The 14,563-nt window shown below is 50.7% G+C and overlaps 1 protein-coding gene across 1 annotated transcript; it reads right to left on the bottom strand.

Annotated features, from left to right (window-relative positions):
* Window positions 1-4: 4 nt before the first annotated feature.
* Window positions 5-13,875, bottom strand: LOC116969609 (the record flags this gene model as incomplete). The annotated part of the gene is given in 6 exon segments (XM_033016440.1): window positions 5-1,260; window positions 1,263-1,452; window positions 2,353-3,027; window positions 3,167-3,340; window positions 13,402-13,589; window positions 13,683-13,875. Coding segments are annotated over 6 exon segments (2,676 nt in total), but the record flags the coding sequence as incomplete, so codon positions are not given.
* Between the last annotated feature and the right edge of the window lie 688 nt (window positions 13,876-14,563).

Here is a 14,563-nt window from a genome sequence, read left to right as displayed (position 1 = left end):
TTTTTAGGGAGGATTTGAAGATGGACAGTGAGGGGGCCTGTCTGATGTGCAGCGGCAAGGTGTTCCAGAGTGCCGGAGCAGCAACAGAAAAGGCTCTATCCCCTCTGAGCTTCCGCTTAGACCTTGGTACCTCAAGGAGCAGCTGATCAGCTGACCTGAGGCACCGGGCAGGAGCATATAGGTGGAGCAGCTCAGAGAGGTAAAGCGGGGCGAGCCCATTCAATGATTTAAAAACAAATAAAATAATTTTGAAATGAACTCGAAAGTGCACTGGGAGCCAGTGAAGGGAGGCCAAAATTGGCGTAATGTGCTCCCTCTTTCGAGTTCCGGTCAAAAGTCGAACGGCAGCATTTTGAACAAGCTGGAGACGAGCCAATGAAGCTCGTGCGACTCCAGAGTAGAGTGCGTTACAGTAATCCAGCCTAGAGGTAATAAAGGCATGGATTACTGTTTCAAAATGCTGCCGCTCGAGAATGGGCTTCACCTTTGCGAGCTTCCTTAGGTGAAAGAAGCTGGACTTAACCACCGCGCCTATTTGTTTATCTAGTTTAAAATCACCATCCATCCTAAAACCCAGGTTCAAAACGGTTGGCTTTACAGACAATGCCAGTGGACCCAAGTCAACAAAGGGAGGTTCACGGCAGCCATTGGGGCCAAACAAAATCACCTCTGTCTTCTCTTCATTAAGTCCCAGAAAGTTTAAGGCCATCCAGGACTTAATGTCCTCAAGACAAGACAGAAGTGATTTTAGAGAATAGTCGTCTTCTTTTCTGAGTGGCATATATAACTGGCTATCATCTGCATAAAAGTGAAAGGAGATGCCATGCCTTCTTAAAATTGAGCCCAGAGGAAGTAGGTATAAAGAGAAGAGCGGGGGCCCTAAAATTGAGCCCTGTGGAACCCCATATGCCAAGGGAGTGGATGAGGATTCAAAGCCAGCAAGGCTTACACGCATGGTTCTGTCTGCCAGATAGGACCTGAACCATCCCAGGGCACTGCCACAAATGCCCACTTGGTGCTGTAATCGGGAAATTAAAATTCCATGGTCCACTGTATCTAAGGCGGCAGATAGGTCCAGCAAGACAAGAACCACATAATTACCAGAGTCGTTTGCCAGGAGGATGTCGTTGAAGACCCTTAGCAGAGCCGACTCTATGCTATGCATAGCCTTGAATCCAGACTGGAAAACCTCCCGAATATTGTGCTCATCCAGGAAGAGTTTCAGCTGAGCATAAACTACTTTCTCCATGATCTTAGAGTTAAAGGCAACTTGGAGATCGGCCTAAAATTGGCCAGATCAGTTTGATCCAGGCCTGGTTTCTTAAGTAGTGGTTGCACTACAGCATGTTTAAAATTTATGGGGACAACCCCAGAACACAAGCTACTGTTTATGATGGCAAGAACCGACTGCCCTATACTCGGGAAAACCTCTTTAAAAAGAAGTGGAGGGACAGCATCACAAGGGGAACCCGACGGCTTAATATGCCTAACCACATCCTCTAGACCCGACAATGTCAGAGGCACAAACTTATCAAATGCCACCAGGCATGGGGCCGGAACAGAGGGGTCAGAGGCAGGAGCTGAGATGAGAGCCCTTATAGAAACAACCTTATTGAGAAAGAAGTGCAGGAAGTCATTGCACAAATCGGACGATGCTTCCAAGCAAACAGGCTGTGGGGCATTTAAAACAGAATCAATAGTTTTGAATAACACACGTGGGTCGTGACGCTTAGACACTATTATATTAGACAGGTAATATCTTTTGGCCTCTTTAACAGTATTTTGGTAATTTCGCCAGCTGTCCTTTAGGATTTGCGATGAAACCTGCAGCCTGTCCTTCTTCCACTTTCGTTCAGCTCTGCGACACTCCCGTCGAGCTGTACGAGTTGCGTCACTGAACCAAGGCTCGGGTTTAGCTCTGGGCTGCAAAGTTTTTAAAGGAGCCACAGAGTCCAGTATAGTTGTGCAGGAGGAGTGGAACCAAGAACTAATCTCCTCCGTACCAAGGGGAGTGGACGCAGAGGGGGCACAGAGCTGATCAAAAGCAGCAGAGAATTGGCCAGCAGCAGAAGTGTTAAAGGACATACAGCGCCGAGCAGACGCTACAGGTCTAACTGCAGCACTGGAAAAACCAACATCAAATAGTACAGGCATGTGATCAGAAAACACACTATCACAGACCTCCAAGTTTAATACAGGCAAGCCATAGGAGAGAACAAGGTCCAATGTATGTCCATGTTCGTGTGTGGGACCAGACACACACTGCACAAAATTAAAAGAATCAATAAGACTTAAAAAGTCCTTCGCCAACGGCTTATCAGGACAGCACACGTGTATGTTAAAATCCCCAACCATAAGGATACGGTCATAGTTGGGCATAATCCCAGCCAGAAACTCAGAAAAGTCAGTCACAAAGTCCTTGTGGTATTTGGGGGGTCGGTAGATGACAGCACAAAGCACCGTGTCGGAGCGACCCACCTCAAATAAAGTAGCCTCAAAGCTGGAGAACGTTGATAATGCAGTGCACTGTTTGAATTTAAAATTGCTTTTATAAATGACTGCAATTCCACCTCCACGGCCCGACATCCGTGGCGAGTTGAAATAAGAGCAGCCCGCCTGCAAAAGTTCAGTAAAAGCGCTGCACTCACCAGGACCGATCCAATTCTCTGTCACACAGAGGAAGTCCAGGGGCCGGGAGCAGAAGAAATCCCTCAAAATAAAAGTTTTGTTTGCCAGCGATCTGGCGTTCACCAGGCCAACCCGGGAAGGTGATGGACTCTTTAGGTCTGCAGATCGGGGAGCCCGGGGCAGTGTCCGCAGGTTCCGGATATTCACCCCGCGATGGCGGGGCCGAGGAGAGCAGGGGGAGCGGAGCCGGTCCCGCTGCAGCCTCCGATCGTAAGAGGGTAGGGGGGGGGGGGGAGAAAGGAGCAACCTGAAGCAGCCGGCACACCCGGCGACCGCCCCCGTCCCCTCCGAGGCGGCGTGTCCGGCCAGTTTTCCGGGCCGTAGCAGGCGGGCAGCCCTCTACACCTTCCGGGAGGAGTTGATCCGGTGGCAGCTGAGAAGCACCGGGCTGGAGACCCCGAAGGCGAGGCCCACGAAGAAGTCGCTGACAAGGGAGCTGCTGATGGCCGCGCCCGGGCGCACCCAGTCTAAAACTCACCAGTCGACCGCCGCGCTTTCCACGGCGAAGGCGACGCTTCCTTCGAGGCAAGGCCCAGTCCAGGTGAGTCGAGATTCCGGGTAAGAACGGTGGCAGGGTATTATATTCAAACGCACCGACATTATGTCGTAGATCTTGGAGAGATTGACGGTCGTACACCAGCAGAGACTTTACCTGTAGAGTGCCAAGGAAAAACACCAAACACAGACAGAGCGACAGACGAGCAGCCACACACACCGGCGCCATCTTGCATTTTGGGAGTTTGTAATATATAAAAGTATATCATCTGCATAAAGTGATATTTTATTACTAGTATCCTTAGTATTATATCCCTGAATATCCGGATGCCTTCTTATCTTTTCAGCAAGCAGCTCTATAGCAAATATAGCAAAGTGCAAATAGCAGGGGTGATAAAACACAACCCTGCCTATTGCCCCTCGATAATTGAAATTTTGGAGATAACATATTATTAGTTAGTATTCTTGCCATTGGTTTATCATATAGTAATTTAACCCATCTGATAAAATTCTCTCCCATATTAAATTTTTGGAGTACTTTGTATAAATATTGCCATTCTACCTATCTCCATCAACAAAATAGAGAGAGTACTGAGGAGATTTACTGGAATGTTGCCTGGGTTTCAACAACTAAGTTACAGAGAAAGGTTGAATAAGTTAGGTCTTTATTCTCTGGAGCACAGAAGGTTAAGGGGGGACTTGATAGATGTCTTTAAAATGATGAGAGGGATAGACAGTTGATGTGGATCAGCTTTTCCCTTTGAGAATAGGGAAGATTCAAACAAGAGGACATGACTTCAGAATTAAGGGACAGAAGTTTAGGGGTAACATGAGGGGGAACTTCTTTACTCGGAGAGTGGTAGCTGTGTGGAATGAGCTTCCAGTGGAAGTGGTGGAGGCAGGTTCGTTGGTATCATTTACAAGTAAATTGGATAGGCATATGGATGAGAAGGGAATGGAGGGTTATGGTATGAGTGCAGGCAGGTGGGACAAAGGGAAAAAAGATGTTTGGCACGTACTTCATCAAGGACGACAGATGGCACAATGGGTTAAGTGTTCGGCTGGCAACCTGAAGGTGGCCGGTTCGAATCCTGCTTGGAGTGTGTACTGTCGTTGTGTCCTTGGGCAAGACGCTTCATCTATCTTTGCCTGGGACTAGAGACGGAAATTAGCTACTGATTGGCTACAATCTCGCATATTTACATGCAAAATGTTAATTAATATGCACTGTCCCTATAAAAAACAAAATATTTATAAATATTTTATTATACTTGTAGGGCCGAGATGGCCTGTTTCCGTGCTGTAATTGTTATATGGTTTGTTGTTATATGGTTACCTGAACAAATGTTTTCTCTGCATCCAGAGATATAACTGATAAGTCTTCCTTTTCCGTTTTGTATGAATACATTATATTAAAAAGGCGTCTCAAATTGTTAGATGATTGTCTTTTAGGTATAAACCCCGTTTGGTCCGGATTTATCAATTTATTAATATACAGGGCTCTAAATTAACGGTTGCCCGGGTGCCATTGACCACTCAAAGCACCGCCGGGCAACTAAACGCCGAGTCATTTTGCCCGGCTTGGGAACCAGATACTGGTTTGTACCGAAGATAGACACAAAAAACTGTAGTAACTCCACGGGTCAGGCAGCATCTATGGAGACAAGGAACGCAACGTTTTGTGTCGGCGGTGACGACTGTATTGCGTGAGAAAGATACTAGGTGCGTGGTGACGAAGGGTCGCAGCGAATGATGGTCCCGCACAGCGACAGCAGCGGCAGCGATAGCGGCTCCATCTCCTCCTCCTCCCGCCCTGATAGCGGCCGCTGCTTGCAAAGCTACTACCCGGCGCTTTAAAAAAAAACTCCCGCATGCCGAGGCCGGGAGGAGAGACAGGCCTCGGTGTGCGGGAGCGTTTGTTTTGAAAGCGGTTATCCCGTTAGCGGGTTTGCAAGCAGCGGCCGCTATCAGGGAGGAGTTGGTGATGGAGCCGCTGTGCGGGACCCGTCATTCGCTCCGACACTTCTGAAGCAGCTGCACCAAATATACTATAGCTATAGGATCTTTGAGCTGCACCACTCGGCACCGTTGGCTGACGGAGGAAGGAGGCGGTGGGGAGGAATTCCCAACGGCCAAGGCAACGGGCGATGTTGTCCGAGAGCGCTGACCTTCCTTCCTCCCCGCTTCGCCCCCCTTCTCTCTCTCTCTCTCTTGTACATCCCTTCATCCCCCTCGGCAACAAACCCACTCCCCTTAAATCCCTCCCCCTCCCTTTGTTCCCTGTCCCCCACCCCGCTACTCACCTTTTCCAACCCCCAGGCTCTCACCCCCTCCCTCCCTACCCCAGACTCTCCTCTCTCTCTCTCTCTCTCTCTGAACCTCTGCCCTTATTCCTGCCCTCTCAGCCCCCACCGCTCAGATTTCTCTCTCCCTTCTGAACTCTCTCTCCTCAACTCCCACCCTCTCTGTCTCTCCCTCCCTTATCTCTCCACCCTTCTATATCTCTGCCCCTCTCTCTCTCCCTCTCTGTCTCTCTACCCTCTCTCGCTCTCTCTCTACGCAATCCATCTCTCTCCCTCCCCACACTCTCTCTCTCTCCACCGCTCCTATCTCTCTCACCCCCCTCCTATCTCCGTCCCCACACTCTCTCTCCCTCTCTCTCTCTCTCCGTCCCTTCTCTCTCTCTCTCTCTCTCTCTCCTTCCCTCTCTCTTCCTCCCCCTCTCTCCCTCTCTCTATCCATCTCTCTACTCAATCTCTCTCTGTCTTTTTGTCTCTTTCCCTCTCTCCCACTCCCTCTCCCTCTTTATCTCTCTCTGCATCTCTTCCTCCCTCCCTCTCCCTCCCTCTCTCACTCTCTTTCTCCCGCCCCTATCTCTCTCTGTTTATATCTCTCCCCTCTCTCCTCACACCATCTTTCTCTCTCTCCCTCTCTCTATCTATCTATCTCTCTCTTGTTCTCTCCCTCCCCCCACTCTTTTTCTCCCTCTCTCCCTCTCTATTTCCCTCCATCTCCCTCTCTTTTCCCTCTCCCTTTCCCCTTCTCTCCCCCTCTCCCTCTTTCCCTCCCTCTCTCTTTCCCTCCACCTCACTCTCTTTCTCACTCCCTCTCTCTCACCGTCCAGTGCGGGTCGGCTCCATCTTGGCCCGAACAGAGACGTCATTTCGGGGCTCATGCCCTACTCTATAACCTTTGAGCGGGGCAGTGGACAGTGAGAGAGAGGGAGAGAGAAAGAGAGAGAGGGAAAGAGAGAGAGAGAGGGGGAAGGGGAGAGAACAAAAGAGAGAGAGAGAGTGAGGGGAGAAAAATAGAGGAGGAGAACAAGAGAGAGAGAGGGAGAGAGAGAAAGATGGTGTGAGGAGAGAGCAGAGAGATTGGAACAGAGAGAGAGAGGTGCGGGAGAGAGAGAGAGTGTGAGGAGGGAGGGAGAGGAAGAGAGAGAGAGAGAGAGAGAGAGAGAGGGGAACCCAGAAAAGAGTTCCCTGTGTCAGTTGGTACTGAGACTAACTAACCCTATTTAGTTAAACCCTATCCAGTTAAACCCTGACCGGCCCCAGATCAATACTGACCCCCAATCACCAGTTAGAGTGAACCAAATTATCAAACAATGTAAAGAAACGTACTTGGAACATTGGGATAAAGAAACCAAAAGCCAAAGCAGATTAGAATGTTGCCGTTCCCTAAAAAGAGATTATAAATTGGCAGACTTCTCTCAACTGGCAGAGACATAAAGCAGAGACAGACCCTCACCAAATACAGGTTAAGTGACCACTATTTGGCAGTTGAAAAAGGAAGACAGAAGAGATTCTGGCAACCAAGAGAAAACAGAATATGCGGCCACTGTTTGACAGATGAGGTTGAAACAGAGATGCACTTCCTCCTAAAATGCAATAAATTTGACAAAACAAGGAAAGCATACTTTGACAAACTCAGTGGCAACCTCTGATTTTAAAGAACTAGATGATACATCAAAACTAAGAATAATCCTTGGCGAAGGAAATACGGCACATCTTGGTGCACAATACGTAACAGCATGCCACAACCTGAGAGACGGTGAATGACCAACATGTACATATGTACGTACACATTAATTGACATTAACTAACACTAAGAAATTAATATTGCATTGCTAAACTTGCTATTGTGTTGTACTGCTTACAGCTGCAAGAACGTGTAGTATAAATAAAGGGCTATAGGTCTATTGTGAGTTTATGTACAGGGTCATATCTATCCATGCATTGTATACTTATATTTATACTTATGCATTTCAAATATGTATGCCATGTTTTATACTTTGGCAATATAACAATGTTTTTTATCATGCCAATAAAGTTTTTTAATTGAAAATTGAGAGAGAGAGGGAGAGAGAAAGAGAGAGAGAGAGAGAGAGAGAGAGAGAGAGGGAGGGAGAGAGAGAGGGAGAGGGGGAGATAAATAGAGAGAGAGAGAGAGGGAGAGAGGGAGGGGGAGAGAGGGGGAGAGAGAGAGGGGGAGATAAATAGAGAGAGAGAGGGAGGGAGAGAGGGAGGGGGAGAGAGAGAGGGAGAGGGGGAGATAAATAGAGAGAGAGAGGGAGGGAGAGAGAAAGAGAGGGAGAGATAGAGGTAAAGAGAGCAAAAGAGAGAGAGAAAGAGAGAGGGAGAAAGAGGGGTAGAGTGAGAGAGAAAGAGGTGGAGAAAGGGGGGAGAGGGAGAAAACAAGAGAGATGGTGGGGAGAGAGAATGGGATAGAGAGAGGGAGAGAACAAGAGAGAGAGATGGAGCGGGGAGAGTGTGGGGAGGGGAGAGAGAGAGATAGAGAGTGGGGAGGGAGATAGGAGATGGCGAGAGGGATGGAGAGGGAGCGAGAGGGGTGGTGAGAGTGTGTGGGGAGGGAGAGAGAGAGATTGAGGAGAGGGAGGGGTGGAGAGAGAGGGGGAGAGAGAGGGGCAGAGTGAGAGATTGATGGGTGGAGAGAGAAGGGAGAGATAGAGAGGGGGGAGAGATATCTGAGCGGTGGGAGGCTGAGAGGGGCAGGAATAAGGGGAGGTTCAGAGAGAGAGAGGAGACAGTCCAGGGGAGGGGGTGAGAGTCTGGGGGTTGGAAAAGGGGTGTAGTGAGTAGCGGGGGGGGGGGGGAGCAGGGACAAAGGGAAGGGGAAGGGATTCAAGGTGGAGTGGGTTTGGTGCCGAGGGGGATGAATGGGTGGCAGGGAAATGTTGAGGGTCGGGAGGAGGGGGAAGGAGCAAAGGGGGTAAGGAGCAGGAGGCGGCCGGGGTAAGGGGCAGGGAGCCACAGGGAGGAGGTCACATTGTTTAGGGGTGGGGAGGGTGTTGCCGTTTAGGAAGTCAAACCAGGGCAGGATCTTCACTGAATGGCGGGGCGCTGTGTGGGGCCGAGGGATCTAGGAGTGTATGTTTGAGAGGGGCAGAAGGGTCTCTTTCCAACGATGTATCACTCTATGACAAAGTGCTGGAGTAACTCAGCAGGTCAGGCAGCATCTGTGGAGAGAAGGAATGGGTAGCGTTTGATTTTTCATTTACTCTAACACTTAAATTATCCAACTTAGTTTAAAAATAAGTGCAGAGAACGGCAGTCGGAGCGATTTTTCTTGAGCAATTAAACAGGCTGATGAACATCAATTTAAACAGCCTGGAGGAAACGACATTTTAAACCCGCCCCCCTCTCGAAGGCGCCAAAGTGAATTATTGTGTGAATGTTATTTGGACACTTAGGCTATTTAAAAATGTTGATCTTTTCTTCAGAAATGGCTGATGTTTAGATCTAGTAATTGAATTATGTAATTAGCTACAATTGGGTAACTAACTAATTATGTGCTTTAATTTCAGGTCATCCAAGTAAGATTGTTTCATATTTGTTTCAGAATGTTTCAATCAATAATAACTGAACATTTCTTTTAGTTCTCTTAATTTTTAAGAAAGCTATGGGCTTTTGACTGTCCTCGATCACAGCTTTGGTGTTAAGTCAATGGAAAAGCAATAGGGTACAAGATGCTGATTTCCGAGTATGAAAATGGCCATAACTTTTATAATACTTAAAAAATATGAAAGTGAATTAGGTGACAAATTAAACTTATTTTTATGTTTTATCTGATGGGATAAATTACAGACTTGATGTTTAAAATCCCAACATGTTGTAACATTGCTACATTGAGGTGGGGACGGAGGGGGACAAAGGTGAGACCTTTGCTGAGGACAGACCGTTGGGTGTGGGGGAGGTCGGGGGGGGGGGGGGGGGATGGTGAACACCCGGCAGGGATGGGGATTGGGGCCGGCGGAAGGCAGGTGGGTGGGTGGGTGGACTGGGGGCGATGGAGGCGATGTGTGGGTGGTCAGGGGGTGGGTGGTCAGGGGGTGAGAGGGCTGCAGTGTGGGGGGGTAAATGCAGGGGTCCGTCACATAGTTAGAGGGGGATGGGGAAGACTCAGTGGACCAGCCACTGGGGTTAACAAGGCTGGGCAGACTAGCTCTAGGAACCAGCGCAGTGAAGCCCAGGAGAGTGGGAGTGAGCAGCGTGGAGGCTTCAGGCCCAGTGAAGCAGAGTCCAGGCTCCAGGTGAGGCGACGCTGCGGCTGCTGGAGGAAGGGAGGGAGGTGATCGTTGTGGAGAAGCGAAGCCCGAATGGACGGCCGTTGGGGAAGAACGTTCTGGAAACGCGAGCGGGAGGGATGGCGGGAAATAACGGGCGTCAACGGCTGAGGGAGCGCGGGAGCGTTGACAGTTGGTGGGGGGGGGGTGTTGACGTCACTGGGCCTCGCGCCGTTACCCCCGCGCTCTGGCCCCGCCCACACACACGCGCTATGGCCCCGCCCACACACACACACACGCTCTGGCCCCGCCCACACGCGCGCTCTGGCCCCGCCCACACACAAACGCAGGCGCTATGGCCCCGCCCACACACACGCGCGCTCTGGCCCCGCCCACACACGCATGCGCTATGGCCCCGCCCACACACACACACGCGCGCGCTCTGGCCCCGCCCACACACACACGCAGGCGCTATGGCCCCGCCCACACACACGCGCTCTGGCCCCGCCCACACACACACACAGCAGGGGAGGGGAAGAGCGGGCAGCGGGGATCGGCGGGGAAGAGCGGGGGGGGGGGGGCAGCGGGGAAGAGCGGGCAGCGGGGAAGAGCGGGCAGCGGGGGGAGCGGGTGTCAACGAAACGACTGCGAGTTGGGCGGTGTGTGTGTGTGAAACGCTCCCGGGCGAGGAGCAACCTATACCTGTATTACACTCGCTCCCGGGCCCCACAACTGTAATACACTCGCTCCCGGGCCCCACAACTGTAATACACTCGCTCCCGGGCCCCACAACTGTAATACACTCGCTCCCGGGCCCCACAACTGTAATACACTCGCTCCCGGGCCCCACAACTGTAATACACTCGCTCCCGGGCCCCACAACTGTAATACACTCGCTCCCGGGCCCCACAACTGTAATACACTCGCTCCCGGGCCCCACAACTGTAATACACTCGCTCCTGGGCGGCTCCAGCTTTCGACGCCCCCGCCGACAAAACGCTCCAGCCGGTTAACCTCCGCCCCCCCTCTCTCCCCCCCTCCCCTCTCTTCAACCCCTCCCCCTCTCTTCCCCCCGATCCCTCTCTCTTCCCCCCTCCTCCTCTCTCCCCCCATCTATACCCAGGCACTTACACCCTCCTCCGCCTAGCGGAGTTGGTCCTCACCCTCAACAACTTTACGTTTGACTTCTCCCATTTCCTCCAAACACAAGGCGTTGCTATGGGCACACGCATGGGCTCCAGCTACGCCTGCCTCTTTGTCGGGTACGTTGAACAATTGTATTGTTGTATTGTATTGTATATCTTTATTGTTATTTTCCTGAGTACTCACATACCCAGAGGAAACAAAAAAACGTTACTCAAACCAGTGTCCATTCAGTGTGCAGTAAAATAATAAAAATAAATAGAAATAAAAATACATATATCATGAACAAGTTTAACACTACTCTCAACTAAATATCAACAGGCGTTCCGATCGGCAGCGGCACGACAGTGGCTCTGTCCAGGTTGGTGGTTGGTGCGCGATACTTTGGCAGGGGGCAAAGTCCGTTTAACAGTCTTATAGCCTGCGGGAAGAAGCTGAGGAGCATCCTGCTGGTTTTGCAGCTAATGCTCCTGTACCTCTTCCCAGATGGCAGGATGGAGAATATGTGATGCGATGGGTGGTAGGGGTCTTTGATGATGGAGATGGCTCTGTTGATACATCTCTTCCTGTATATGTCCAGCAAGAAAGGGAGTGGAGCACCAATAATCCTGCTGGCGGTCTTCACAATCCTGTCAAGTTGGTGCCGTTCGTACGCTTTGCAGCACCCGAACCAGGAAGTGATGCCGTTGGTTAATGTGCTCTCGATTGTCCCCCTATAAAAAGTTCGTAGATGTGTAATGGGGAGATCTGCTTTACGTAGTCTTCGGAGAGGGTGTAGTCGCTGCTGGGCTCTCTTGACCAGTGCTGTGGTGATGGTTGTGGACATCAGGTCATCTGCCAGGTGGAGTCCTAGGAACTTCACGCTGCTGACCCTTTCCACATCAGCTCCATCGATGTGCAGAGGTGTATGGTGTTGTTTTCCCGCCCTCCTGAAGTCAACCACCATCTCCTTAGTTTTTCCCACGTTGAGAATGAGATTGTGGGATTTGCACCATCCTGTGAGCAGCTCCACCTCCATCCTGTACGCCGACTCATCATTGTCACTGATGAGACCCACCACTGTTGTGTCATCAGCGAACTTGTTGATGAAGTTGTTATTGAGTCTAGCAGTACAGTCGTGTGTGAGCAGACTAAACAGCAGGGGGCTTATGACACAGCCTTGGGGCGAGCCAGTGCTCACGGCTATGGTTTTTGATGTCCTACTGCCCACCCTGACTGTCTGCTGCCGTTGTGATAGAAACTTCAGGACCCAGTTACATGTGCCAGCATCAACCCCCAATAGCTCCAACTTCTTCACCAGCTGCTGCGGAATGATTGTGTTAAACGCAGAGCTGAAGTCTATGAAGAGGATCCTGGCGTAAGTATTTTTCCGATCAAGGTGTGACAGTACGAGGTTCAGTGCTGTTGAGACTGCGTCCTCTGTGGATCGGTTGGATCTGTAGGCGAACTGCAGTGGGTCTAGGTCGGCAGGTAGACTCTTTTTGATGTGCTGCATAACCAGTCGCTCAAAACACTTCATTGCTATGGGTGTTAGAGCCACTGGTCGAAAGTCATTATGGCAGGCTGGGTTTGGTTTCTTCGGGACAGGGACGATGGTGGCGCTCTTAAGACAGTTGGGCACTACTGCCTGGCTGAGTGAGATGTTAAAAATGTCTGTGAAGACATCTTTCAGTTGCTCGGCGCAGTCTCTTAAAACGCATCCAGGAATGTTGTCCAGCCCTGCAGCTTTGCGTGGATTGATGCTGGCAAAGGCCTTTTTAACTCCGGCTGCGGACAGCCTAAGCGACTGGTCACTGTGAGATGGCAGTAGTGCACGTGTCTGGGTGCTGTTTTTAACCTCAAACCGTGCGTAGAACTCGTTCAGTTCATCTGGTAGAGAGGGGTCGTTTTGGCATATCCGCAGCGTGGGGGGGGGGGGGGGGCTTGTAGTCAGTGATGGTATGAAATCCCTGCCACAAGCGACGTGTGTCTTTGTCATTTTCGAAGTGGCTATTAAGTTTTTGCCCATACAGCCTCTTCGCTTCCCTGATCCCCCGGGATAGGTTACTCCTTGCCAGTTTGAATGCTGCGTTGTCCCCAGATTTGAACGCAGCATTCCGGATTCTCAGTAGGGAACACACTTCCCCAGTTAGCCAAGGTTTCTGATTGGCACGCCTCCTGACGGGTTTGACCACCGTTACATCATCAATGCATTTATTGATGTATCCGATGACGGATTCTGTGTATTCTTGGAGGTTGATGCCACTGTCATCTGTTGCTGCCTCTCTGAAAATGGCCCACTGTGTGGTTTCGAAACAGTCTTGTAGTGTTGCGGTAGCTCCCTGTGGCCATGTTCTGACTTCTTTGACCGTTGGCCTGTCCTGTTTCACCCTGGGTCTGTATGCAGGTGTGAGCATAACCGCTAGGTGGTCAGAGTTGCCGATATGGGGGAGGGGGGCTGCTTTATATGCATCTTTAATGTTGGTGTACACCAGGTCTAGTTTGTTCTTTCCCCTGGTTGCAATGTTCACATGCTGGTAGAATTTAGGCAGAACAGATGTAAGACTTGCCTGGTTGAAATCCCCAGCTGCCATGAAGAAAGCATCTGGATGTTCCCTCTGCTGCTCACTGATGTTGTTGTAGAGCTCTGTCATAGCATTCTTCACGTCCGCGCTCGGTGGTACATAGACGGCCGTTATGAAGACTGCCGTTAGCTCCCTGGGTAAGTAGAAGGGTCGGCATTTCATAGTCATTAGCTCTACATGGGGTGAGCAGTAAGTGGAAATCACCACAGCATCCCGGCACCATGATCTGTTCACATGCACAGCCAGTCCCCCTCCTCTTGCCTTACCAGCTAGCGAAGCTACTCTATCAGCTCTGTATAGCATAAGTCCCTCCAACTGGATCGCAGCGTCTGTGATGTTCTGATTCAGCCAGGTCTCCGTTAGGACGTAGACACAGCAGTTCTTCACGCTTCGTTGGGAGGCTATCCACGCTCTGAGGTAGTCCATCTTGTTGTCGAGGGAGCGGACATTTGCCAACATGACTGTAGGCACTGCCGGTTTGTGAGGGTTCGCGTTTAGCCTAGCGTAGGCTCCTGCGCGCTTCCCCCGCTTCTGCCCCCTGCTACACCGCTTGCGTTGTTTTCCCACCAGCGTTGTTCCAGGTGCGGGTGCAGCCGCGGTTCTCCATGGGCCTGCGCGCCTCCGTGGGCCTGCGCGACGCAGAAGTGTCAGCTCCACCGGGACGCTCCGCAAGGTAATGTTGCAACAAGAAGCCTTGTTGCCGATTTTTAAAAGGACCTGCCGCTCGTACTTACGCACATACACTCTCTCCTCCGACACACACTCTTCATACACACCACTCGTTCCAAAAAACCGCGACAACCGCGAAAACACTGAACTTTCACTGGGAGAGGTCGCTGCAAACTCCGGTCGCGCCGCCAATTTGGACAGGCTAGATGCAGGAATATTGTTCCCGATGTTGGGGAAGTCCAGAACTAGGGGTCACAGTTTAAGCATAAGAGGGAAGTCTTTTAGGACCGAGATGAGAAAATCATTTTTTACACAGAGAGTGGTGAATCTGTGGAATTCTCTGCCACAGAAGGTAGTTGAGGTCAGTTAATTGGCTATATTTATAGGTATGTTGCAAAACCTAACTGCAGTGGGGTGCAGGTCTGCCCCAGCCCGTGTGCGTGATTTTGGCGCCGTTGAGCGGGGGCGGGTTTTAAAC

Source organism: Amblyraja radiata, unplaced genomic scaffold (genome assembly GCF_010909765.2).
Source record: "Amblyraja radiata isolate CabotCenter1 unplaced genomic scaffold, sAmbRad1.1.pri S89, whole genome shotgun sequence".
Classification (NCBI taxonomy): Eukaryota; Metazoa; Chordata; class Chondrichthyes; order Rajiformes; family Rajidae; genus Amblyraja; species Amblyraja radiata.
The sequence above is the reverse complement of the archived record's forward strand: the minus strand, read 5'-3'. Positions and strand labels throughout refer to the sequence as shown.